At 40.1% G+C, this 25,451-nt stretch overlaps 4 protein-coding genes across 4 annotated transcripts; all 4 read left to right on the top strand.

Moving 5' to 3' along the window:
• Nucleotides 1-602: 602 nt before the first annotated feature.
• LOC140950240 (small ribosomal subunit protein eS19-like) lies at nucleotides 603-9,381 on the top strand. The gene is made up of 6 exons (XM_073399446.1): nucleotides 603-762; nucleotides 2,704-2,804; nucleotides 4,380-4,448; nucleotides 5,463-5,577; nucleotides 8,186-8,240; nucleotides 9,313-9,381. The coding sequence occupies exons 1-6, from the start codon at nucleotides 689-691 to the stop codon at nucleotides 9,325-9,327; spliced, it is 429 nt and encodes a 142-aa protein (XP_073255547.1). The 5' UTR covers nucleotides 603-688; the 3' UTR covers nucleotides 9,328-9,381.
• Nucleotides 9,382-11,126: 1,745 nt separating this feature from the next.
• Nucleotides 11,127-15,497, top strand: LOC140950405 (uncharacterized). The gene is made up of 4 exons (XM_073399628.1): nucleotides 11,127-11,209; nucleotides 11,922-12,033; nucleotides 12,886-13,326; nucleotides 14,204-15,497. Exons 2-4 carry the CDS (start codon nucleotides 11,944-11,946, stop codon nucleotides 14,564-14,566), a joined length of 894 nt encoding a protein of 297 aa, XP_073255729.1. The 5' UTR covers nucleotides 11,127-11,209; nucleotides 11,922-11,943; the 3' UTR covers nucleotides 14,567-15,497.
• A 140-nt stretch (nucleotides 15,498-15,637) lies between these two features.
• Nucleotides 15,638-18,261, top strand: LOC140950406 (uncharacterized). The gene is made up of 3 exons (XM_073399629.1): nucleotides 15,638-16,068; nucleotides 16,893-17,300; nucleotides 17,801-18,261. Exons 1-3 carry the CDS (start codon nucleotides 15,970-15,972, stop codon nucleotides 18,176-18,178), a joined length of 885 nt encoding a protein of 294 aa, XP_073255730.1. The 5' UTR covers nucleotides 15,638-15,969; the 3' UTR covers nucleotides 18,179-18,261.
• Nucleotides 18,262-19,548: 1,287 nt separating this feature from the next.
• On the top strand, nucleotides 19,549-25,245 carry LOC140950215 (uncharacterized). Its single transcript, XM_073399418.1, has 5 exons — nucleotides 19,549-19,708; nucleotides 20,723-20,845; nucleotides 21,563-21,746; nucleotides 22,826-23,049; nucleotides 24,093-25,245. Exons 2-5 carry the CDS (start codon nucleotides 20,756-20,758, stop codon nucleotides 24,444-24,446), a joined length of 852 nt encoding a protein of 283 aa, XP_073255519.1. The 5' UTR covers nucleotides 19,549-19,708; nucleotides 20,723-20,755; the 3' UTR covers nucleotides 24,447-25,245.
• The last annotated feature ends 206 nt before the right edge of the window (nucleotides 25,246-25,451 follow it).

Genomic DNA, 25,451 nt, shown 5'->3' with positions numbered 1-25,451 from the left:
TGTTTACTACTTTCTAAATACAGCTGGTTATAACTTTAAACTGAACTTTGAAGGGGGGTAGAAATGTCTTTTTTGTACATTTCTCAGTCGTCGTTGCACGACTACAACGTGAATCTGCCTAATTTCACGTTTTGTCGAGGACGGGAACAAAAGACAATAACTTTCTTTTTCTCTTCCTCAACTTTGATGCAGTTCTTTAGAACTCAACTCCAAAAAACTCTACCAACATTTGACGAATTAAACGCCGAGATGGAATAAGCGCGATAAAGTTTCAGCCAGCGCAAATTCAAGTCGCAGTCGTCGTTGCGTCAACTCCCTAATAATAATATGATGTAAAGAGTTATGAAAGTTACATAATCTTTTGAATAATCGTAATTTTAAAGAACAGGCCGAAGATAGCACCTAATTACAGTTTATCTCCTCGGAGCTCTAACAGGATATGATCCCAGTTCCATCTTCCACGTTCCAATTTTACGTTTACGATACCGCGAAAGACTGGTATCGCCCCTTAGTTATGCTCGGGGCGCCCCTCTTTCTTTCTCTTCTCCTTCAGCAAGGTAAGATGGTGGACATAATTTTCTCACAAACCACGTGTATTCAACCAAAAGTGCATCTTTACACATCATTAAACAGCTTTTAACTACTTGTTTGTGTGCTTACCAGTAACGTGTGTATTTTTCGATGCTAGATGCCCGGTGGTGTGACAGTAAAAGACGTTTGTCCTCACGAATTTATCAAAGCTTTGGCGGCCCATTTGAAAAAGTTAGTAGTGTAGTTCCTATCGCTGAACTTTTGCCGTTGAAATTCTTTTATGTAACGCTCATATGATACGCCTTTGCTATTTTGGAAATTTAGTGTAGGGAAAGACTCTTTCTGAAGGTATTTGCCAACTTCATGTTTGGCTAAATTGCTCTACTTTTTACTCTGTTTGTTGATTTGGAGGTTAATTTGTTTTGTTCATGATCAGGGGTTGCTTATATCCCCGCTTACATCAGATATATGATTTTATCAAAAAGCCACTAGCGTTCTAGAGATCATAGTTAATGGCAGCAAACGAAACTGAAATGTCCACATTAATGTTTTATAAATAAACATTTAGTTGATCAAACCATACTGAAGTCATGCAAATCTCCAATCAACTCTCGACATACATGTTTGTGATGCAGGGCTGTCAACCACCAACGTCTTCAAATGTTTAGGATTGATAGGAAAGGGATGATAGATGACATCATAACACATGGGGCTTGACTTCATTTGTACCAAAAATACCCATTGACTGCCGTCGTAATGAATTTGCAATGACACAAAACACGTGAAAAAGATGTTGTTGGCATTGTAACATTTGACCTGATTGCTTTATTACCCACCAATCACGTTATTATATTACAAAGGCATACTGGAGTTTATGAGGAAACGCCTCATGTTAACTACACAAAATAGTTGAAATTTTATCGTCGGAAAGTTACGGCTACTGAAGAAATGGCAAACTTTGGCAGTTGCCCAGGAGATTTCAGACTCTAATATGGACACTGGGAGATCTTTGTGTAAAGACAAAAAAGTGCTCGTAAGCTTAAGGTTCTTTATTACACTCAATCACTTAAGAGACTTACACAGTGGGCAGTTCTAACTGTTAAGCCTGTGAAGGTTGCTGTGAGGTGGCTATTTAGGTTAGATATGTACATGTACACAGGAATCTATCTGAACCCAATCCTCTGCCTTCTTTGTCTTGATTTTCACTACAATTTCTACTTAAACTGCTTCCCCTTCTTGGCTACAGTGCAGCTCTAAAGCCCTCTTTATGAGTTCTTAAACTTATCAAGAGAGATGAGTGTGGTGAAAAGGTGCCTTTGAGGCTTTTGGACCTATGAACTGTGGCTGGGTGCATTGCATAACCTTGACAACCCTGAGTGACATCCACCCAGGCACTGTCACACTACTTATCAGTAGCCTGCGAAAATGGTCGTTTCTCCTTGCTCCTCGCCCCTGGGGACATTTCGCGAGGAGAAATGTGTGCTACTCAGCTACAGAATTTCTGTACTGATGACATAAATCAATGTTTACACAAAAAATCTGGTAGTCATGGGGTTCCAAATGCAGATTTGTTCAATTTTGGTTAAGTGATGAGTTCATCTGCGAACGAGCTCCAGCAAAACTTAAATGCTTCTTTTAGAGAAGAATATATTCCACAGATATTGACTTATTTGTTACAGTTTCATCGCGTTTAAATTTGACCTTTGTGGCCTTTTGTCTTTTGTCTGTCATTCGTACACAATATCTAAAACAATGTAACTTGAAGAGCGAGGAGAAACGACTGTTTTTGCAGGCTAGCATATCAGTGGAACCTAACGTACTTAACACATAGTTTATAGGGGAGGGGGGGAAGGGTAGAGAACAGAAAAACACTTTGCAAATACAAGCCATGATAGGCAATGACACATGAACATAATGGCCTGACCTTAAGAGAAAGGCTGTCAAATAAACCTGTATGCCCTTGCGACACCATTAGGGTACCCGGCCTAACATATCTCCTATGAGAGACTGCTGGCCAGCCATGTCTCAATTTAAACTTATCCTAAGTTAGTTTTATTTAGCCACATTTAAAACTGCTGTGTATACATTAGATTAATTTTAAGTTCAAGCATAATCCTTGTGGTCATACATTAGTAACTACTTATTCACAGTCTGAATAATGTTTGTGATTAGGGGTGGAAAGCTGAAAGTACCAGAATGGGTTGACCTGGTGAAAACTGCGAAAAGCAAAGAACTTGCTCCTTATGATCCTGACTGGTATTTTATCCGAGCAGGTGAGCAGAAGTTAGTGGCAAATGGTTTTGTTGAGTGATATTGCATTTGTTAGCTCGTAAGAAGAAACAGTGCTATTCACTAATTTCTATTTTACTGGAATTTGTCAATACCTCACTGGAGGGGGAAAACACTAATAAGTTATGTAAGCTGTTTAGCAGTATTGCACCTATTAACATTGAGGAAGAAAGTTATGTTATTTCATTGTTACAGGAATTTGTCAATCCTCATCTAAGGGGAAAAAGTTACTGTTAAAGGAGTTGTGTCACGAAATTCAGTCAAATTAGGAAATTACCAAATGCCCATTAAATTGAGAGAAACATAAAAATAACCGCTTAAAACTTTAAAGGAAGGTTAAAATAGCATAACAGAAACAACAGATGCCATTGATGGGCAAAACTGAAGAAGACTGAAATGGATTGAAATCAGGGTTTTTGAAAACTGTTCAGCCCAACAGTTTTTCAAAGTTGATCCCTGCTGCTTGCAACTTCAAAAATAATGCTCAGGAGACATATTTGTTTGTCTCGGATCTCTGATTTTGTCATTTACCTGTAATTTCTTTGCTTACTTTAAGTTCCAAAGCGATTGAGGGCGAGTAATTGGCAAAACTAAGCAAAATGAACTGGACTGCCGTGACACAGCTCCTTTAAGAGGAACAATTTAAACTTAAAACATGTTCATACTCAGGGCTCAAAATTAATAATTTTTTTGGCTAACCGTGGCGGGTTACTAAGGCTCATTTTTAGTAACAAGGTGTTCGAAACTACAAACGGTTGGTTAATGGGTTACCTTTAATTTTGAGCCCTGATACTTATTATATATTGGTAAGTTAACTTCTTAACATCAGATACTTAACAATTTCTCTTTTAACAAAAGGGTTAGATATTGTACCTAAACAAAAGCTTCTGTCTGACATCTAACATCAATTAGTAAAATCCAACTAGTGGTCTATTGTCAATGCTGCGTTCTGATTGGTTGAGCTACTACTACACTATATGTTATAACCTACTGGTAGTGAAAAGCGCACGCTTTTTGGCAGCAAAAAAAGATTAAAGTCTAGCTTTAACTAGCTAAAATTTTTTTATTCTCGATATTTTTGACCAACTAGTTGGATTTTACTAAAACAATTATTCCTCTCGCCCTCATGGGCTATTGACTCAGAGCCCATTCGGGCTCGAGGAATAATTGTTAATTAGTTGCCTCTACTTCCTTTTTTCTCATGCGTATGCTTCGTGCTTTCTGCTTTCTTCTTTGTTCTGGGTTTGTTTATGCTTTCATTGTTGTTTATTTATTGGGTTTATTTAGTATTTGTTTATTCATTGTGGAATTTTTTTAATATATGCTTGATTATGAAGCAATCAACATAAACGTAAGCTGGAGTCTAACATTTTAGGTTGTAAGCACGTCGAAGTTTCCAAATAGAATTTTAAAAGAAATTGAATAAAAGTGTACATTTGTAACCAAAACAGATTTAAGGGAAAAGTGAATAAAGTTGTATTTTATGTAGTATCATATCACATTGAAAGTTGTATCATATAAATCTTACTAATCATCCATTTATTTTCCTTTGGTTTTAGCCTCCATCCTTCGTCACGTGTACCTTCGCAATGGAATTGGTGTGGGTCACCTTACACGTGTTTATGGAGGTAACAATAATTGGTTTATAAAAAATTCTTGTTCATTTTAAAGTGATTTAGTTCCTGTATGTCTTTTGATATTTTAAGACATTGTCTGTCTTGACTCAAGTGATTCATTCCAGCAGGGATGCATGTCACATTAATTAAGCCTTGCAAATTTAAAGTGAATTTCCAAAATGTTCAAATCTGTGCAGTACATGTAGAACTCTTTTCAAGAGCTAGCAATGTATAAAATCTTGTCTTTGATCTATAAGATTGTAAGCAATATGAAAGCTTCTGTTGATCTGTTAAACATAATTCTAACAAGAACTCTTTTGATAGCATTAAATCGTGCTTGTGTGGAGATTAGATAAGAAAGAAATGAAAAGGCAATTAATACACAAAAGAGGATAACCTCACTAGAAGTTTTTCATGTCATACTTTATCCACAGTTGAGTATTTTGTATTGTATTTGATGATTTGTTTCTGAATTGAATGAGTACCTGTGTATAACTACACAAAAATCAAAGGCCTTGATACAAGAGAAATAACATTGCCAAAGAGCAAAACGTGATGAACATGTTGCATCACTTCAATCATTGCTAAAAATTAACCGCATGCTCTTCACGAGACTCATTTGCAGACAATGAAAGTTTGCAACACCTGACCATGTAACCATTGCTCATTAAGATTCTTCTTTCTTTCACTACTGACATGTTCACTTGTTCCAAGGTTATCAACGCTTTCAAGCAATAGATTTCGTGGACTGACCCATTCCGGAAAAGCTTTACATCTTTCTCATTAATCTATCTTAAGCTTTCTTCACAAAACATGCATGGCGCCGGTCACGCTTCAATTCTTATCCACAGTTTCCACGGTCTCCGCTAAGATCCCCTGGGGCCATGACTGCCCCTTTTGGTGTGTACAAATGAAAAGAGTATCAACAGCGTGTTAAAGATAAATTTTTTATCACTGTTATGTTACACGTATATTTATTTGAAAGCAAGAAGCAAGCTAAACAAACAGCCTGTTGTTGTTGAACAGGGCGCAAGCGACGAGGCTCAAGACCCAGCCACTTTGAGCGTAGCTCATCTTCTGTAGCACGCAGTGTGTTAAAAGGCCTTGAACAGCTGAAGCTCATTGAGAAAGACAGCAGTGGGTAAGTTTTTTGAACATGCAGTAAATTTATTGATGCTCTTCATTGTCGATAATTTATTGAGAGAAGTCGTTACATCATGTTGCTATGGTAGCAAAATTTTTGGATGACAACAAATCAAAACATCACTTAAAAAGTGGATTCGCACTGTTTCAAATTTCATTGATCTTATTTAATTTCATTCAATATGTGAAATTTTGGTGATATTTCCTGGGTTGAATCCAAAAGGACCGTATCTAAGTTTAAAAAAAGAAACAGAAAATTTTGTGTTGTGCTCACCTACTGGATAAGGCAGGCGAGTGAAATTAGGAAGTTTCATGTTGCTGTCGTGCAACAACAGCTAAGGAATGTGCAAAAAAGCGTGATACATGAGCAACGTTGTTCTTTTGCCAATCTAAACTTATTGTTTTTTGCTGTTGCAAAAACTCCCTATTGTTGTGATCCAGAAATTTTGCTACCATAGTAACATGATGTCACACTTCTCCTCTCTATACAGTCAAACCTGGCAACAGCTTTCTGTGTTAAGTTAGTTATGGTATAATAATAATATTTATTAATTTGTACTGCTCAAATATCAATCTGGACAAAATTTTTATCTGTCTGTGCATTACATAAATCCTACTTACAAATCCTATTTAAAAAAAATCTACATTTATAACAAAAATAGCAATATCAATAAAATACATTCCTAGTACATATCCTAATTCTAAAAATTCTGAAAACAATGACTAATTATCCCTAAAATCCTGTTAACAAATCATGTGTAATAATTTATAAAAATAATAATTCTAAATTCTAAAAACAATTTCTAATTATTATTTCTTAAAATCCTATTTACAAATCCTCATTAATATAAAAAAGTGATAAAAATTAATTAGTGAGGAAACACTTTCTGAAACAAATGTGTTTTTAGTGCCTTTTTAAAACCTATTACTGAGCACTTAGTTCTCAGAGTTGTCAGTGCTACAACCCTGGACAAAACTGTTGAGACGCTTCCATCAGTCGATCAATCAATCAATATTTATTAATGTCAATACGTAGGATGGGTTTGCCCCAATCATCCGAGCCAGAGGCTCATGTATAAAATGCATGACAATAAAAATACTAAGTCAATAAAGATACAATGCATTTGAATAAAAAATGATTTTAAAAGATCATAAATGTATGAAAACAAATAACAATAATATATCCGTGAATGTCCAAAACTACACCCACCCGAATCCCACTGAATTAATTAAAAACTAAAACCGTAAGAAAAAGTTTAAAACCCTATGGAAAAAAAAAGACAGATATAGTAAAACCCTAAGATATACAAAAATTACATCTGTAAGTTTTGTGCCATACTAGCATCTTCTCTAGACCTCTCTCCACCCCCTGTTCAAGGTTGTTTTGGTCTAAACCAGCGGGTATAATTCTCATGTTATCCTAAACAGCAATGGACAAGGAGAGGGGGAAACAAGCATTCATGTAGTGATGGTTTCCATTTTTGCCAGGATGAGGGGAAAAAATAGGTGTTTTTGTGATATTTCTCGACAGGTTTTGTTAGAGGTTGTAGATTATATAAATGTTCAGCTTTCTATGAAGCACAGCAGAAAAAATCTCAACACACCTTTGATAAAATAGTTCATATTGCAGCAACAGAGAACATAATCCATGTACTTTGTTCGCTGTAAACTGTAGCGCTTGGCCAAATTTTTTGTTGTCAGCTTTATTATAATTGTTTACAGGTACTTGTACATTGTTTTCATTTTTCTTGGGTGATGTCTTGCATTAATTTTTCTACAATCATAGATCACGCAAAGAGGCAAGTCTTTGCCCCAAGAAACATATTACTGTCATAAGCTCTTAACCTTCTCCCACAAACAAAGAAGGGCTCTAAACAGTAGTCAGACATAGCTGGCCTAGCCTCCCACACAGATGTTCTTTTGGCTCATCACGCAATTCTCCCCAACGAACGTCTGTTGAAACAAGCTGTGAAAAACGTAGACTAATCACAGCACACTTCGAGATCGGGGAAGTGCACTTTGGACCTTGAGAAATTCAGCGTGTAGACTCAGGTTGCAAGATTCCAGAAAGTGTCGCAAAATCCGAATAGGTCTCCGAAAAGCAAAAGCTCCCAGATTTCTTACCATGTAGAACAAACTCATCTGTTAAAATAATTAGCTTATCTTGAATGGAAAAAGGAAAATCTAAACACTAAGGTCACGTATGACACTATCTGAGCTTGTGACTTGCTTTTAGCCTGTCAAAACTACTAGAGTGATTGGCCTTTTATTAAATAATCACTAGGCGCTGATTGGTCCTCTGGTAATTTGCCATGATCTCCAGCTGATACTTGTAAACAAAGGGAAAGGAATTTAACTGCTCATTTCAGCAGACGTTCGTGGGAAAGAAAGCCCTAGGAACGTCTGCATGGCAGGCTAAAGCTGGCCATACTAGTCAATTTGTATAGAAAATTGGCTGGTTCTGATTTTTGGCACCATTCTAAGATTCCCCAAAGGCAAAAGTCTAACTTGCCAAGAGCAAGTCACATAGCTCCATTGCACACAAAGAGGGCTGTGGTTAAAATAATGAGCAATACTGATTTCCAAAAATGATTTCTTTACTTCAGTGGCCGATCTCTCACCAGCCAAGGACAGAGGGATTTGGACCGCATTGCATGCCAGGTAATTGTTGGAAATTTTTTTGTCTACAGTATTTTTTTAGATTATTTGTTTGTTTTCTTGCACCTGTGATCCCATTGTTCAAAGGGGTGTTCCTTTGCCCATGATGGGAACTTTTAGGAGACAATCCCTTTTAAGTGAGGAAATATCAAAACTTTCATCACTTCATATTTTATTATTAGTGTTGTTATTATTATTATTATTATTATTATTATTATTATTATTATTATTATTATTGTTACTATTATTATTATTATTATTATTATTGTTATTATTATTATTATTATTAGCTGTTCATAGTTTGTAGTAATTTTAGTGCCTCTTGTCCAAGCCAATCAAAATAATGTACATTTTTGCTTGCATGAGTTTTGCCAATAAAATATTGTAAGGATTTCTTGTATACAGATAATATTAATTTTCTGAGAAACCATGAAACTAATAATGGTAATTGAACTTCTTGTCATGCATTTTTGGTCTGAAACCATACGCGTGATTTACAGCCGTTTTGAAATCGCAGAATTCAGTCTGCCAATATTTATTTGATCTAGTGGCCGTTTTGTTGAAAAGCAGAAACAAAAAGGCTCTCACATCTCATGTTGTACCTGAAACAGAAATGATGCAATATAGAGCAAAAAAAAAATGCTGCGATTTAACACTTCAAGCCCCAATATCCACATACAAATTCTCCAAACTTATCTCTATACATTTCCTTTGAGAAGAGTTGAGAGAATAGCTGAGTGAATTAAACAAAAGATCAAGGCATTTTCTTCTTGGTGATCATTTTATTACTTCTCATAACCTAACCTCTTGACAATGTATGGTTATCGTTAGGAGAAAATTGATGTTGGTCACAATTGGGACTTAGAGGGTTAAAACAGAAATGACACAGTTTAGAACATGAATGATGCAATTTATAACAGATGTGATTTAGAGCAAAAAGTAGTGTGATTCGTGAATAAATCGCACTGCTGAGAGCCAATCAGATTGCGGGGATTACCAGTGATTTCAAAATGGTATAATAAAAGAATTAATAACTGTTGAATCTCATCACATTGTTTCATGTTTCTTTTCGCAGGTTTCAAGTGCCTAAAAATAGCCCAGGCAACATTTGAGTAACAATAAAGTTTTCTGATTTACAAGTGAATTTATTTCAGTATTACATTTATGTTGTTACAAAACCACAAAAGTGTCATTAACATGATAGGAAGATTCCAGCTATCTGCATGCAGAAGCTACACTGTGCACCCCCAAAATCGGGTTTTAACATGGCCTAGCAACACAGCTGACAATCCACCTATGTAGTTGTTAGGGTGGAAATTGAGCTCGGTGCATCCAAACTTACTCCCCCGCACTCCAACTGCTCAGTCACACTGCCTCCAAACTACATGGGAAAGCTTATTAGAGCGAAAAGTTGCGCAAAAAGGGCTAATGGGTACCAGGCTCCGCTGTGGGGGTAAAATGACAGCAGAACAAAACTTACTTATTATGTGAACTGTATTGCATTCATCCTTTTTTCGTATATTTTAACGAAAGCTTAAATTAACCAGAAAGCTCTCATAGCACGTCATGCTCTTAAGCAAGAAAGCAAAAAAAATCATCATCATTATAACAAAAGTTATGCAGGGTTCGCGCGCACCTTGAAAGTCCTTGAATTTTAAAATTCAAGGCCTAGGCCTTGAAAATTGTAGTCGGTGCTGGAAAGTCCTTGAATATTGGTGCTAACTTTGTCCAACCCAGATTCTCAAGGGCCTAAAAGGAGCAAACATAGAAAGACCTTCAGGACAAAATTGCCCATGTTGTGGAAGAACTAAAAAAGACACATACTCGAGGCTTCTTTTATCATTGAATGGAGTCCTTGAGAAATGGGAAATGTGTCCTTGAAAAGTCCTAGAATTTTTTCTTCAAAAGAGGGCACGAACCCTGGTTATAAAATCGCTTGCACATCTCCAAGAAACTTGAGCCTACTTGCCGAGTAGAGGTGTAAAACTGCTGGTGGTAGTGAGGGAGCATAAAAAACGCTCTCTCTCTCTCTCATTGTTATGACCACACCTATGACCCTCACAACTATGCGTTTTCATATCAAAGTTACAATTGATAGAACTTAGAGTGCGAACACGATGCCGAGAAAAAGATAGGTAATTATTTGTGCGTTTACATATTAACTTACACTCGATGGAACTTAGAAGGTGAACTCGCAATCAGGGGCGAACCGGCTGATTCCCGGCACCCTAATCCCTAGCCTGAATATCAGGTCTTCCTTGGGAGGTTAGCAGAGTGGAGTTTGGAGATTTGATGGGAGAGGAGGGAAGAGAGAGATTTACCCTCTTTTTCTCCTCTTCTCTATTCGTCTTTACGTCATATACTGGGAGGCACTGACCGAAAGGGGTACCTTCTTCAGGCTTCAGTTATGAAAGAATAGGGATTTCATTAGTTGGAGTATGTGAAAGGGTAGGGAGATCTGTTAAAGGTCCAAAAGGGCTAACATATGCTTTTTACGGCTGTGAAAAGTTTAGAAAACTTTCTGGGTTTGTGATTTATTGATCTTTGAAAGGCCGCGCATTTACACCAGTTAAAAGGGATGCAAAGTTCTGAATCCGCGTATTTGAAAGGGGTACTATTTGTCAATAGAAGCTAATAGAAAGTACAGGAAAGGGGTACCTTTTCTGTCCAAAACAGTTTTTTTACAAGGTAAGGGGTTGGACCTCGGGACCCAGCCTCCCCGTAAAAAACTTTGTTGAGACCCCCCCTTTCCCTCCACGGGTACTTGGGCTACCTGATCCCCACTCCAGCTGACATGAACAAGAATTGAGCTCCAGCACGCAAGACATATCGTGAGGAAACTCGTGGTAAGATGAGAAACCGGAAACTTCGGTTCATATTTAGAGGAGATCAAATTCCGCCTAAGGGTCACCGACGACGTGCAGTCCAAGCAAATCAGGTTTCCCAGTGTAAGATATCCTGCCTTGTTTTTGGTAAGTAGCATCCACTTAATTACAATTTACTTCGAGAAAATCAAGAAAATCTTGTGACGTTAGAATAACTAAGGAAATTATAGAATTTTAAAGTTGTCAAAGAAATTTCTCAAATATGTCACTCGTGTACTCGACAGACATCAACACTAGTGCCCCAAGATCTCGATCTTTAATGAAGTTCACAAACGCTGTTTCAGGCTTCGTTATTTCAGTAGATCGGACGGAATGTTGTTAACTTTGTAATATGGAAGACTATTAGACTTTCCTTCCCCAAAGAATGATTGTCCATCATAAAGAAATTGGCCGGGGGCATTGGCGGTTCACAGAATTCCTGCCGCGCGGTACACACTCGACATACGGATCACACGCAATGCGCGAGGAAAACGTCTTGCGCGCACCACGCTCACACTTTATTGGCACCGGCCTTCGTACGCGAGTTTTCACTTCCTCCAGCAGTAAAACCGACTTTAATGTTTCGCTCTTTTTGTCTTTCACTCTTCTGAGAGATTCGTTACTATTCACTCCTCTCCTGTGCAGTACCTGTCGTCGCCCAACGTAAGACAGCCTTTCTCTGATTTCGGAATATCCAGATGTCGCCTTTCGGAGCGACTGTTGCAATAGTTCCCTCGTTTTATCTGTCTAATTCCACAGGGATACAGTCAACAAAAGAAGCAATTGCTTACACGATGTATCTTTTGTCGTTTTCATTCAGGTGAATCTTCCTTCAAAAAGCCATGAAGTTGCATGCTGTGTTGTTTCTTCAAAATACTTTGCTTGTTTTTGGTCAGCTTCAAAGGCCGTGGACTGAAAGGGACTGCCAAGAGGTAGGAAAATCTTTCACTCCAGGCTGGTCTTGCAGCAGCGTTTCTTGTCATTATCTAGTATATACCTTTTGCTGCCTTAGATCTTTGACTTTCCTGGGAGATGATAGGAGGGAAGATGGAGGAGCTGAGGAGGGGAAGCACTGGTGAATGGGAGTCGGGAAAAAGGCCCCGGAGGGTACTCCTTTAGGCTGGTCTTGCAGCAGTGTTTCTTGTCATTATCTATGTACCTTTTGCTGCCTTGGATCTTTGACGTCCCTGGGAGGTGATAAGTGGAAAGGTGGAGGAGCTGAGGAGGGAAAGCACGGGTGAAGGGGAGTCGAGAAAAAGGCCCGGAGGGGTACTCCCTTGGGCTGGTCTTGCGGCAGGGTTTCTTGTCCTTGTCATTATCTATGGACCTTTTGCTGCGGAAGGGTTAAATGTTAAAGGCTAAAATTTTCCCCTTATGGTATGTCTATTCTAAAGCAGTACAAAAGAAAAAGATGAAAGAAAAACAGAAATGTTATTTAACAAGCATTCATTCTATAGATGTCAAAGAACGACGTATCCAGGTAACAACTAAAATAATTGTAAGTTCTCAGTTGGGTTGCGCTTGAGACAGTAGGCCAAGACAGGCTTGCTTCCGATTGCCCGTTTCCATGCCTTGGGGGGCTGGATACGAGTGAGTGTAAAATAGAGGATTATCAACACAAATCAGCACCAAACTAGAGCACTGATCTTTACAATGTTTCTTGTACTTAACTAAGTTGCTAAATTAGATGTTATGTTACAAATACAAAAGTATAGGGATACCATGAAACAAATCCGCGTCAACGATTTCTGGTTTATGATGGCAACGATTTTGTGATTTTTCAGATGACAAGAGAATGCCATCAAGTTACACGGGGAGTTCAAGGCTTGAAGGGACCCAAAGGAATTCCTGGGGGACAGGGACCTCCTGGCCCCGTCGGAGCCATAGGTCCCAAGGGAGCTAGAGGACCTCCGGGAAGATCAAGGCCAGGAGGTCCCGGGTCTCAAGGGCCACCCGCTGGTCAACGTTCACGACCGGGCACCCCCGGGGACCCTGGTGAGCGTGGAGTAAAAGGACAAGCAGGAGATCGTGGGGATCCAGGGTCCCCGGGTCAGAAGGGAAGAAAAGGATATCCAGGCGTTGGAGGGTATAAGGGTGCCAAAGGCATAGAGGGAGATTCCGGAAGAACTGGTCCCCCTGGGAATATCGGACATCCAGGAACAATGGGGAGTTGGTCGCGTTGCTCCTGGGAGATAAATCGCAGTAAAGACAATGGCCTACTTAAGGTTGGCAAACCTTCTTGCTGTTAAATTTCATTCTTTGAAGAAGAATACTATTATGTAGAACTTTCCCTGATTCCCTCTGTACTTGTGTTCAGTCTTGCTTTTTACAGCCCACGGCAAACGTTCGCAAAAGTTACCTTACTTCCGTTTAATTTCGTGCAAGGGCAAAAGAAAGCGAATAACTTAACTGACTAGGTAATCCATCGCTCGAGATCTGTGAAGGATGAATGTGTTTCCGTTTTGCTACCCTGAACACTGGGTGGGTCGAGAGCTTGCTGAATCTTACATGCACCCATTTAGGTAGTTTTAGTTGTGTTTTGTTTTTTCGCTCTGTATTTCTAAAGAGATACGATGATGGAATCTAATAACATCACTGTACTTTGCGTGGCCCCATAAAACATCAATGGCACTATCGTGTAACCCGTCTGTTTATTAAGCAATAGGAGAAATTTAGAGAACACTTGTTGTGCCTGCGGATTGCGGATTTTCTTAACCATTTTGTAACGTTCGCTGTAACTCTAGCTTATTTTTCGACTCTTCAGATTTGAGACCAGTATGTTGTTTCCAAGTCGCAAACTCGAAAAGAAAAAGTTTTGCGGAGCTCTTGGATGGTTTTTGGTTACATTCCTCGCCAGATTCCACACCCCTGTTTTCTTGTTTAACCGTTTTAGCCCTAATATCCACATACATCTCGTAATAAACTAGTTGAGAAAATTTGATAAAAGATCAACGCATTTTCTCCTTTCGTGGTCACTTATGTTATTCTCATAATCGTTTCTCTTGATGATGTTTGATTATTGTTAGGAGAAAATTGATGTTGGTCATTCTTGGGATTAAAAGAGTTAACTTAACAGCCCCAATTAATCTCTCTTCTCCTTAGGAATGCATCTTCACCAAACAAGATTCGAATTCAGTCCTCCATGTCGTTTACGAAGGCAATCTTCACATTGGCCTTTGCAAAACCTGTTGCAAGCGCTGGTACTTCATGTTCAATGACCTGGAATGTAGCAGCCCTGGTCCTATCGATGCTGTGATGTCGGGGGGTTTGGGCCTTGATTATCCGTTTTATTCTCAAGGTAGAATCGAAGGGTTCTGCGAGACGAGATTTTCCGCTGGTCCAGTAAGAGTGGGCCTACAAATGAAGAATTGCCCCACTTACTCAAGTTCATTGATTCCATATAACCTGCCGCTGAACAATCGTTATGGGAGCATATTAATTCAAGAGGTTTCCCCATCACAATAAGACCTGACTCAGAACATATAAAGGTTGTGGCAACTTGCGGGAAAGCGCGCGATCTGAGGTCTCGGGCAGGATAAGATTCTGGACAACCGACCAACTACCCCTCCCCTAACCCAACGTCAACACTATGAACTTATTACTTAGGGCAAAATGTTGGGTTAAGGGAGAGGTAAGAGGGCTGATCTAATAAAATTCTGGGAAACTGTCCACCTAACCCTCTCCTAACCCAAGGCGCAGGCGTATTTTATTGCTGTAGCCGTTATCTTTGATTTAATGGCAGAGGAAGATTGGGGAGAGTAGAGTCATTTCCTCTTCTCTTTTTGAGTTTCAACATGGCGCTTAGGGAGGAAAAACATTTGCGCCCCGGGGAGGGTACTCCCTTATAAGAGGCTAATGGGGATGTGCCACTGGATGGGGTCCCATTTTCACGACTGGATGACTATAATGGGGTCGCATTTTCAATAGAGTTACTAGAATGGGGTCGCACATTTTCTGTTTTTAGGGGTAAGAGAGTTCTTTATATTAGCAGTTAGCAAACGTACCAGAATGTTTGTACTGTTGGTTTTTTTTATTCAATATAAGGTAGATACATAAATAGAAAGTGACTAAGTTGGGATCGTAAAAATTACATTTTTGCCCCAAAGTGACTGAGATGGGGTCTATAATTGGCCCCAGAATAGAGTTCTATGGGGTAGGGGCTCCAAGAGGCCAGCGGCACATACCCAGCAAAAATTGACCCAAGTAGCCCCCCGGGATTTGCGCGCCGGAATAAAACGCCTGCACTGCAGGCTAGGGATTTTCAAAAACTTCTCCCTATTGTTATTCCAGATCAAAATGGTTACCCTCTTCCATTTTTCTTAGCAAATTGACATCAAAAGCAGTTACCTAATTCTTATTTTACCCGTTCTAATTAAAATCGTTGAACTAAACTTTATACTGTTATCAAAAAAGGTTAATTTCATCTGCATGCCAATTCGGGATGAGTGCCGAGCTTGAAAATGCCGGTGTTCGATTGATTATAGTAAATACGATATAATGAACCCCAATGAGAAAGAAATTTAACCAAGTCCACGAAGCCCAGATCCCGCGCGCGTGGCTGCTCGCGTAATTCTCTTTCATAGAGGACGCTCGCTTCCTGCGCGATCCATACGTGGCGCCACTTCAAAAATAAAAGAATCACTTCTTTGTGATGACAACTGGGCCATTGTGTGCATTCACGCAATGAATTCATGCAATGTCCTTTTAATCCGGAAATCCTCCCGATCATAATAGTATTACAAAAAACGCCTGTTTTGTGTGCAGCCAAATAAACGTCACGCAAGTTGATCTCATCTTACTACTCGACGTCTGTATCATTTTGTCAACCTACGCTAGCCTTGTGTGAATTGGAGATCGATGCATTAACAATGATGACCACAACTTCGTTTATCTTCCTGTCCTTTGCCATGTTTGAGATGATAGATTCGCAAGGAGACATTGTGTGGACAAACCAGCAGTGTCGTAAGGTATGTAATATGCAGTAAAAACCAAGTGTTAAACATTTCTTATAACGATTTGATGAGCCTTTGTTAGCCATTTCCCTGTATAGTTAGGCTATTTAATGTTCAAAACTGTATTGCAGCTCAAAACGTACTGTCATTTTATATTTTACAGAGTTCTTTTCGTTCTCGATTGACGTGAAATTCGGACTCTATCTAGAGTCTATCCCTAAGGGAGTAATATGATGAACACAATGCCACCAAATTACAAAAAAATCCTCTCTCCCCTGCTAATGGGTAGTTTTGTCAATTTAGGGACGGACCATTAGAAAACTTATGGGGTGGTGGGGGGGGATTAAATGAAAAAAATTTATGGGCGCAAGGAAAAATTAAATAAAAAAAATTTCATGCACGCCAATTAATCCTAAAAAATATTCATGCTGTGGCCTTAAAAAAATTCATACAAGGAATTTGATAACGAAAAAAAATTCCTGCGGCTCGAAAATTCCCCTTCCCCCATAACTTTTCTTATGGTCCGTCCCCTAGGAAAACCCTTGCCCCATTTAAGGCAAATAGAAATTTGAAAATTGATATCTTCATTGAGGAAAAAATGGATGACAAAAATTGAGAGAGGGAGGAAGAATTGCAAAAAGGAAGATCATAGCACTCTACCCCTCCCCCCTTTCTCATACATCTCATATAAACGCTTGCTTAAGTTGACTCGGCTGGGAGGATGACCCTTTTACCCGGGACAGATTTTCTCCTAGATGGTTGATTTTTGAGGAGAAAATTAAGTGTCATGGAAAATTATTTTGACATCACTAACACCTCCACGCCCTTTTTTAATCCAGATGATGGAACAATGCGAGTTAACCTCAGGCCTTCCTGGATTCCCGGGTCCAGCTGGACCTAAAGGAGCGACCGGGGAGCCGGGGCCACCGGGCCCACCCGGAGAAAAAGGTTTTGTGGGCCTCCCTGGAGATCCCCCGAGACCAGGCAGTGGTCGTTCTGTGAAAGGACAGAAAGGAGAACCTGGAGAGTCCGGCGCTAAGGGCGTGAAGGGATTGAAAGGTGTGGCTGGAAGCAAGGGAAGTGTAGGAGCCATCGGATCATGGGGATCTAAGGGATTAAGGGGAGATCGAGGGGATAGGGGGAATATTGGGCCCCCTGGGGAAGACGGAGACCCTGGAATGACCAAACTCAACTGGAAGCAGTGTTTGTTTAAGCCGGATATCAATACGCCAAGAGGAGAGTTAACGGTAGGTTTACGGCAGAGGCCGATTTTGCATGGTTAGCACACATGCGCAATGCAGGCTTACAGGCCTTTTCTGGGGACAGAAAAGGATTTATGTTACAAATATGGCGTCATGCCTAACAAATATTAACAATGTCGACAAGCAAATTGTGAACTCGACTACCAACCGTGGTTCGGAAAATGAGCCCGCGCTCATCCCCCGAAAAAGTTAGTTTGAAGTTTGCCCCAGGCACTGTCGGCCTCTTACAATCCAACCGTCTGTTCTCGGGGAGGAGCGGACCGAAAGAGCGCCGGAAATAGAACCTAAGAGAACTGTTGATTTTTTTTGTCAGTGTGAAGAAAAGCTAAGGTGTAATCGTAGGAAAACATTTAGCCTTGTATTTTTAGAGGTTTCATTGTAGAACTATATTAGTATCATTTATTAGATGCTTAAATTGCCAAAAATTGAATACCCTAGTTGCTTTACCGTAAGTCTTCTAATTTGATTTTTGTGTTCTCTCCTAGTATTGCACATTTCTAAAGGAACGCGGTGACACCTCATTGCACGTCACCTACCAAGGCCAGACACACGTGGGATTGTGCGACAGCTGCTGCAAGATTTGGTACTTCACGTTTGACAACCTAACATGCACCGATCCTGGTAGCATTAACGCTGTCTTTAGCGCATTACAACTGTCGGGAAATGAAGGGAAAAATATCCTTCCGGATTTTATGCACGGAAGTATCTCTGGATATTGCAATTCTGTCCCAAGCGGATCCGTTCGCGTGGGGTTATCACTAGACGACTGCCCCGGGTATTCCAGTGATAGGAAAAACGTCCAAAGTGTTATACAGCTTAACAGTCGAATAATTATCCAAGAAGTTCCTGCCCCGCAATTTTAAATCCAAATTGATGGGGAAAATGTTATCGAATGGGGCGCATTCCTTGTTCTCTTCTACCTATTTTAAATATCCGTCCTTCTTCATATTGTTTTTTTGTATCTGTTTATCGCGCAATCCCTGCTGCAGCACGATAGCTTACTTAGCACGCCTCAAAGGGATGAGAGAGAAAAGAGATTAAGTTTTGTGCGTCTCTTTCCCCTTTACTTTTTATTCCTGACACACATGGTGTCTGAACAACCACAAGCGCTATCAATAATAGTCACAATGAACATTTTATAGATGGCATTTTTCCCCGATAGCGCGCGCTCTTACTGGTTACTTTGAAGTCACATGACATTAGTAATTAAAACTGTTTCCCGCCAAAAGTCCCTGGGCACGCGGGCGACAAATGTAAAATCTATGACGTCATAGGGTACCAGGGTAACAGTGCAGTATCACCCGCTCTCACCCGTGAATGTTGATCTTTCACTGAAATTAGCTTTGTTAACGTAGACGTTTTTCTTCCTGGGCTATATAGCAAATCACTTACTGACTGTCCCTCGGCGGAGAACTCTGAACTTCCCTCGGGAAAAGTTATGAAGTTTACATTTCCTTAAGTACAATACATCGAATAAAGGTTTACATGCCAGTAACAAGCGCTGAATTGATGCTTTAAATACAAGTTTGAAACCTGTTACAGCTGACCAAGGGAAAAAGTACCCGTCCATGTCGAAAACAGGGATCCTATTTTGTTGCTAATCCTGTGCGGTAACGAACGAAAAAGGTTTAAAAGTAGGTAGCTTAAGCAAGTTTTCTTTGCTGTCTCAGTACCAGCACTGATATTGGTGTTCCAAAAGAATGAAACAGCGACCATGTTGGCGTTCCAAACCAATCCTGTGGGAGTTAAACTCTTTTCTTATTGGCACTGTCTTTTGTTGAAATAAATTTGCATAGAGGCTGGTCACGTGAGTGAAAACGCTCTACCGCATCAACCTCTTTCCCAGGTTCTCTCTCCTACCCGTCTCGCTCTCTCGCTCCGTAGGGACGGATAGGAGAGAACCGTTAGAACGAGGTTGCTACGGCATATAACAGGAGCCTTAAGAATTTGCGCAAGAACTCATTTACATTAAGCGAGGGAGAATCTCAGAGCAAAAACTGATAAAAAGTGTCAGGCGAGAGGTTCGCTGATACGATCGTCGATGCCTACTAACTTTGTCGGAAGAGACCCAAAGTCTGCCAGCTTCCGCCTGCGAAGCAAGAGAAATATCTTCTCAGACAGAGAGAAGTAGCCCAGGCACCAGGCTACCCCTGAAGGGGGCTTCAGTTCACTGGCTACCAAAACGATCGCTGGCTGTTGCGTGACTAGAGACAGGAAGTAGTAGATTAAAACAACAAATAATTAACTCGAGGAAACAAGACACTCCACAGTCGCGATGTCAAACAAAATACTCTGATCTTGGTGTGCGCATTATTCTTAAGATGACAAGTGAAAAAATAATTTTCTTCTAGCATTTTATTGAGAGATATTTGAGAGAATTTATCTACGAGCAGGTGAGTCTCTTTATAGCTATATGGAGCATAAAATTCTAGCAAACTAACAAAGTGTCAAACGTGAAACGTCCTTGCCTTATCAGTTCAATGGTTTTTAACTTAAGGTAGACGTATTCACAAAAGAGCCAGCCATGTACAAAGATGAGATTAATTAAACACTCCATATTTAGTGCATGCTTAGCCTGCGCATGAAAATATGGATGGCAAAAAGCGAGTGGTGCTAACAAGGGAGAAGAGTGCGCGGGAGGAAGAGGAAGCGTGTCCTTCTCTATCGTGCGCGTCGCGTATAATATTTCTCACGTTCCATTATGTGCCAGCTACGCAGTCTGCTTTGCCTTGAAAAGACCTTTAAGGGTTTCTCTTATAGCAGATTTGGTAAAATGAACTCTAAAACGCACACCTAGCTTTGCTTAAAACAACTCGACGCGCTAGCCTGCGAATGCAGCTGTTTCTCCTCGCTCGAGTAGAGACGGCTGTATTCGCAGGCTATTCGATGCGCGCGTGTTTCACCATGACGATTTGCTCACGTTTGTGGTCTTTCTCGCAGTTTTGTAAACGAGCCATTTATAAACTGAAGAGCACGCAAAAAGCAAAAGAACCTTTTTTACGTTAAATGAATACCCTCATCAATCTCCTTACCTGCTACGCTAAGTTTTCGCGTGACTTGCGTGTTGGAATTTTCGTTTATAGCGAAAGTGGCATCGTCACGGAAATTATACTGGTTAGAGTTGCTCTTACAACTGCAAAATTTTTTATTAGTAATTTTTTTCGCCTGAGACGATGTATGCCATGATGAGTTACGCTTCAGCGAAATTTGCAAGTACAGTCACGTTGGGAAATAGCAACGACTTTTTTAGATCTGAATAACTTCTTTTTTCGCTTTCTTTCCCGGCTTCTGTGCACATGTTTGGTGATTATTTAAAAAACGGACCCTTTCTGAAACCGGCCAAGTCTCACTTGGTTAAAAATACCATTGTTTTGGCTTTGAAAAGCTCTCCAATGTTCTTTTTGTAGTTGATCAAATTGATCTCAGCGACTCGAATCATAATGATCGCAATATTGGTCTTGGCAACCTGTTTATACCAAGCAGTAGAATCACAGCAAACTATTCATTGGGGGAGATTTCTCTGTGGCGAGGTGAGGTCTATAACACTCTTCACGACTTCTACTATTTTAAGATCCCCCGCATAGTTCTGTTGGAATTTTTAGGGCCTGTTTACCAGGAGCGAGGGTAACCCTGGTGCTAGGGTTACCCTAACAAGATGGTTACCCTAGCATCACGCACATTTCTTCGTTTTTACGCGACGTGGTTAAAAGGCACGTAGGGTTACCCTGGTTCTAGGGTTAACCTAGCAAGAGGGTACCCTGCCTGCCTTGTAAACGCTCTACTAGGGATAACTGGTTTACCAACGGGTAGCCCAGCCTATCCACAGGTAGTCCAAGCTCGAAAAATGAGCATCGGCATTATTGCGTAACATTCAAAATAAGAGGATTTGTATGGGGAAAAAAAAACATCTTTTCTATAACCTACGCAAAAAAAAAGAATTCAATAAAAAACGGCTTACCCTATTTAAATTGTGTGTTACGTCTCTCCTGTGTGGTCCACGTGCCAATTTATGGCCATTTCATCGGTTTTAATGTAACCGGCTTTCTCTCCACGAAATGATAATCAAAATATTCACATAGCCTCCCTTATCGTCGGCAGTTTCAGGATATAAATGAGATTTTTTTTTCATATACTTTTCAGCAAGACATTTTTGTTTTTGTTTTTGTTTTTGTTTTGTTTTGTTTTGTTTTTTTGAAATTATTAGGGCATTTTGTCATGGCTTACCTTTGATATGGCTATTTTTACAGGTAGAAGGAAAGTGTAGACAGGATTTCCTTGGGGCCCGTGGTGTAATGGGATTACAAGGAGATGTAGGCCCCAGGGGTGCAACGGGGCCAAAAGGAATCCGAGGGGACAGAGGTCCCAAGGGATTTAGTTACATTACAGAGCCAGTCCCGCTCGTTGGGCAAAAAGGGATAAAAGGAAGTCCAGGTATATAGTATAGAATGTACCCACCTACCCCTCTCCTAACCAAATGTTTACATGAATATTAATCACAAAGAACTGCAAAGAACTGCAAACGAATATGCCGCAGAACTTAGGATCTATAAAGAAGACCTGATCAGCAAAAATACCATATAGACATATTAACCCTTTCACTGCCAAGTTTAGCCAAAAGCAAATTTCGACCAAATTTCCAAATTTTATTTTGCGAAATTTTGAAAAACAAATAGCACCATGTGAAAGTACAGGCAGAGAGTTTTTATTTGAGTGGTCACATCATAGGATTTGGACCACTGACTCAAAAGTTAGAGTCACATTACAAAACTCGATCAAGCACTCTGGCAGTGAAAGGGTTAAATTCTGCAATGCTGATCGTACTACGTGAAAACTAACTCAGTCCAAGACATCAACACGACACCGATAGAACCCAAAACAGAGCGGGAAGTTAGCCGTCGACAGCTGTTTCGCCGTTATTGTGGCTCTAAACAATAATAGCAAAACTGCTGTCGACGGCTACAACCCCGCTTTGTTTTGGGTTCTATAGGTGTCGTAATTTAATATCCACTTAGTACAATGCAGAATTCAGCATTGCAGAATTTGATATGTAAATCTTAACACTTACTTCTCCCTTTGAACAAAATGTTGGGTTAGGGGAGGGGAGGGTGAACTGATCTAATAAGATTTTGGTAAACCTGATAGTTACGTATAATCTTCTTTTTCGCTTTCTTTCAACTGATTTTATTGAAAACTGGCAATCTCTTTGTTGTTGTGAGGTGCCAAGCGTGAAAGTTGAAAATTACTCGCTCATTTTTTAACAAGCTTTTGACAAGAATCCCTTTACATTTCCTCGTTAACTACCAGCGAAACAGGTAACAGTTCGCAAAGGGCTAAGTCAACTTTCGCAAAGACGTCTGGGACTGAAATTTGGGACACGTAAATAAAATGGCCAATAGTTGACCGTTACGATCCCAGTAACGACCACAGAAACAATAGCAGGACACATCACGCTCCAGTCCCCTTCTCGTTTTTAAACTGGCGATTAAGGAGGTTCTCTGGTTGTTTTGCAGGTTATAGAGGCGAAAGAGGGCAACGCGGCCAGCCCGGATATCAAGGAGCTTCTGGAGATCCAGGAGATAAGGGGGGAAGGGGCAAGACGGGAGACAAAGGAGACCCGGGATTTCCTGGTGTCCAAGGACCTAAAGGCCCCCCTGGGATATCAGCGTCTTTAAATAGCTGGAAAACATGCGCATGGAAGCGCGTATATCCTCTACAAGAGTACGGACTACTAAAGGTCTACTTAGTTATTTATTGTGCTTTTTTTTATATCCTTTTACTACCTCAGCGGCGGATCCAGGAGAAGGGCCCATGGGGCCCGCCCTTCTTCCCCCCCTCCCCCCCCCCCCCATTTTTTTAGACCAAACTGAGGCCCGAAGGGCCGAAAAAATAATTTTCAGGAGACCGCCCCCCACCCCCCCCCCCCCCCCCACTTATCTAGGGGTCTGGATGACCGCCCCCTTATCTCAAGGTTCTGATCCGGCACTTAACGAGATAAGGGGTGGAAAGGGGAAGAGGGGAAGAGAATAAAAAGTCGTTTATATATCAATGACTTCGCGCTTAGCCTCGTTTTGAAATTGAGGCTTGGGGCAGTTTGAAATGGTCTTTTCTGTTTCGTGTTTTCGGTGACATTCTGTGGACTAGCTGTTTTGAAAGTTATGGACCAACAGACACTCGTTAAGCGCGGATGGAGTTGTAAGTTGCGTATAACTGTGTTTAGTAAAATCCAACTAGTGGTCTATTATCAATGCTGCGTTCTGATTGGTTGAACTACTACTAGCCTATATGTTATAGCCCACTAGTAGCAAAAAGCGTTGGGTTTGAAAACCAAAACAGTGACGGCTGAATCGCGTTTTGCTAGCTAAAGTTGTTTTGTCTCGATATTTTTGACCAACTAGTTGGATTGTACTAAAACAATTCGGCCTCATGGGCTATTGAATCAGAGCCCATTCGGGCTCGAGGGATAATTGTTAAATATATACACACTTGGAGAGTTAACCAGACACGAGTTTATCATTCTGATCATTCACAAATCTTTGATTTGAAACAATTTGCCAGACATTCTTTCCTTAACTTTGGGGGAATAAGACTCAGTCCACAAACAAGCAAGACGAGTGAATCAACGGCTTGCTTATCACCAGCAGAACGATGGACGATTACACAAATTCGCCGACAATTAAATTCAGTACTCCATTATTGTTGCTCTGGTGGTAATTTAACTATAATCATTTCTAAACCTTGAGAACGATAATGTTTAAATCAATTTCTTCCTTTTTTAAGGAATGTATTTTCAACAAGATTAATTCAGGGAGCGTGCTGCACGTAACGTTTGAAGGGAGCGTGCGAGTTGGTTTCTGTACCGCGTGCTGCAAGCGGTGGTTCTTTGCCTTTGATGGTATTGAGTGTCAAGGTGGCAACATAGAAGCGAGGCTAGAAGGCAGCAAGACGTTTGCTGGAATGGAATACCGTCACGTGAGAATGGAAGGCTACTGCGCACGCCCTGCAGGACAAGTGTCTGTGGAATTATGGGTAGAGGATTGCGCTGGTCATCAGCGAGCATCTAAAGTCCCATTTGTAGAAGTTGATTTCAATCCTAGAATCACTGTTGAAGAGATCAGTCTCACCGAACTATGATGACTGGATAAGCGTCATACATTTTTATGTCAGACGCAATAGACAGGAGAAGTGTGACGTCACGTTGTCATGGTAACAAAATTTCTGGATGACAACAAACCGTAAAACGTCACTTGAAAAGTGAATTCGCACTGTTTCAGACTTCATCGATCTCGTTAAACCAGAAAGGACCGTATTTAAGTTTAGAAAAAAAAATTGTGTTGTTTTCACCTTGTTTATAAAGCGGGCGCGTGAAATTAGAAAGTTTCAAGTCGTAGTCATCCTACGACGGCTAACAAACATACAAAAAGCGTAATGTACGTGCACAGTTGTTGTTTTGCTATCTTAACTTATTGCTTCTTTGCCGTTCTCGTTGCCGTTGCTGTCGCCGTTACCTAAGCTCCCTGTTGTTGTGATCCAAAAATTTTGCTACCATGGTAACGTGACGTCAAACTTCTTTCTACTATAAACAGCTTTCTGATTGTTATTATAACACTAACAATAATTTGCATTTTTCCAGTACAATTAGTGATTATAGTTCATTGCTCACCGTGATAACAAAGTCATTAAATTGAGATAGAATGTTTTCAAAAAATAAAAGTGACAGGAAGCATTCCTCGGTATCTGGTTATTTTGTGATTCATTCATGTTTAAGACTGTGTATGTAAAGCAGTTAAGTAATGATCCGGGTAACACGGAAAACAATTCATTTTGTTATGGCCCAATACGCTTTCCTCACATAGGAATGTTTTCATTTTCACATAGAGAATGCATAAACCTATAAAAAGTAGTTTACGAAATAAAATTCGTTTAAAGACCATTTTAAAGGGTTATTTTTGTGTAGAAAGATTTCGACGAACCATAAGAGTTGCAAACAATAGCCAAGAAAAGTTTACAATTTTACATGTTCCTCACATAGGATTTCTGTGTTCTTACTTAGACTCAGACGAGATTTTGTTATAAGGAAGGTGGTTAGAAAACAAGGGGTTAATATACATGCTGCTTTGCGAAGATTTCGTAAAATTT

Source organism: Porites lutea, chromosome 10 (assembly GCF_958299795.1).
Source record: "Porites lutea chromosome 10, jaPorLute2.1, whole genome shotgun sequence".
NCBI classification, from domain to species: Eukaryota; Metazoa; Cnidaria; class Anthozoa; order Scleractinia; family Poritidae; genus Porites; species Porites lutea.
Note: the sequence above shows the minus strand (reverse complement) of the source record. Positions and strands in the feature narration are given on the sequence as shown.

Coding starts and splice junctions, on each gene's coding strand:
- LOC140950240 (XM_073399446.1), top strand. CDS start 689: ATGCCCGGTGGTGTGACAGTAAAAGACGTTTGTCCTCACGAATTTATC. Junction 763..2,703: donor TTGGCGGCCCATTTGAAAAA/GTTAGTAGTGTA, acceptor GTTTGTGATTAG/GGGTGGAAAGCTGAAAGTAC. Junction 4,449..5,462: donor CCTTACACGTGTTTATGGAG/GTAACAATAATT, acceptor GTTGTTGAACAG/GGCGCAAGCGACGAGGCTCA.
- LOC140950405 (XM_073399628.1), top strand. CDS start 11,944: ATGAAGTTGCATGCTGTGTTGTTTCTTCAAAATACTTTGCTTGTTTTT. Junction 12,034..12,885: donor CTGAAAGGGACTGCCAAGAG/GTAGGAAAATCT, acceptor GTGATTTTTCAG/ATGACAAGAGAATGCCATCA. Junction 13,327..14,203: donor AAGACAATGGCCTACTTAAG/GTTGGCAAACCT, acceptor TCTTCTCCTTAG/GAATGCATCTTCACCAAACA.
- LOC140950406 (XM_073399629.1), top strand. CDS start 15,970: ATGATGACCACAACTTCGTTTATCTTCCTGTCCTTTGCCATGTTTGAG. Junction 16,069..16,892: donor CAAACCAGCAGTGTCGTAAG/GTATGTAATATG, acceptor TTTTTAATCCAG/ATGATGGAACAATGCGAGTT. Junction 17,301..17,800: donor CGCCAAGAGGAGAGTTAACG/GTAGGTTTACGG, acceptor GTTCTCTCCTAG/TATTGCACATTTCTAAAGGA.
- LOC140950215 (XM_073399418.1), top strand. CDS start 20,756: ATGATCGCAATATTGGTCTTGGCAACCTGTTTATACCAAGCAGTAGAA. Junction 20,846..21,562: donor GGAGATTTCTCTGTGGCGAG/GTGAGGTCTATA, acceptor CTATTTTTACAG/GTAGAAGGAAAGTGTAGACA. Junction 21,747..22,825: donor AGGGATAAAAGGAAGTCCAG/GTATATAGTATA, acceptor GTTGTTTTGCAG/GTTATAGAGGCGAAAGAGGG.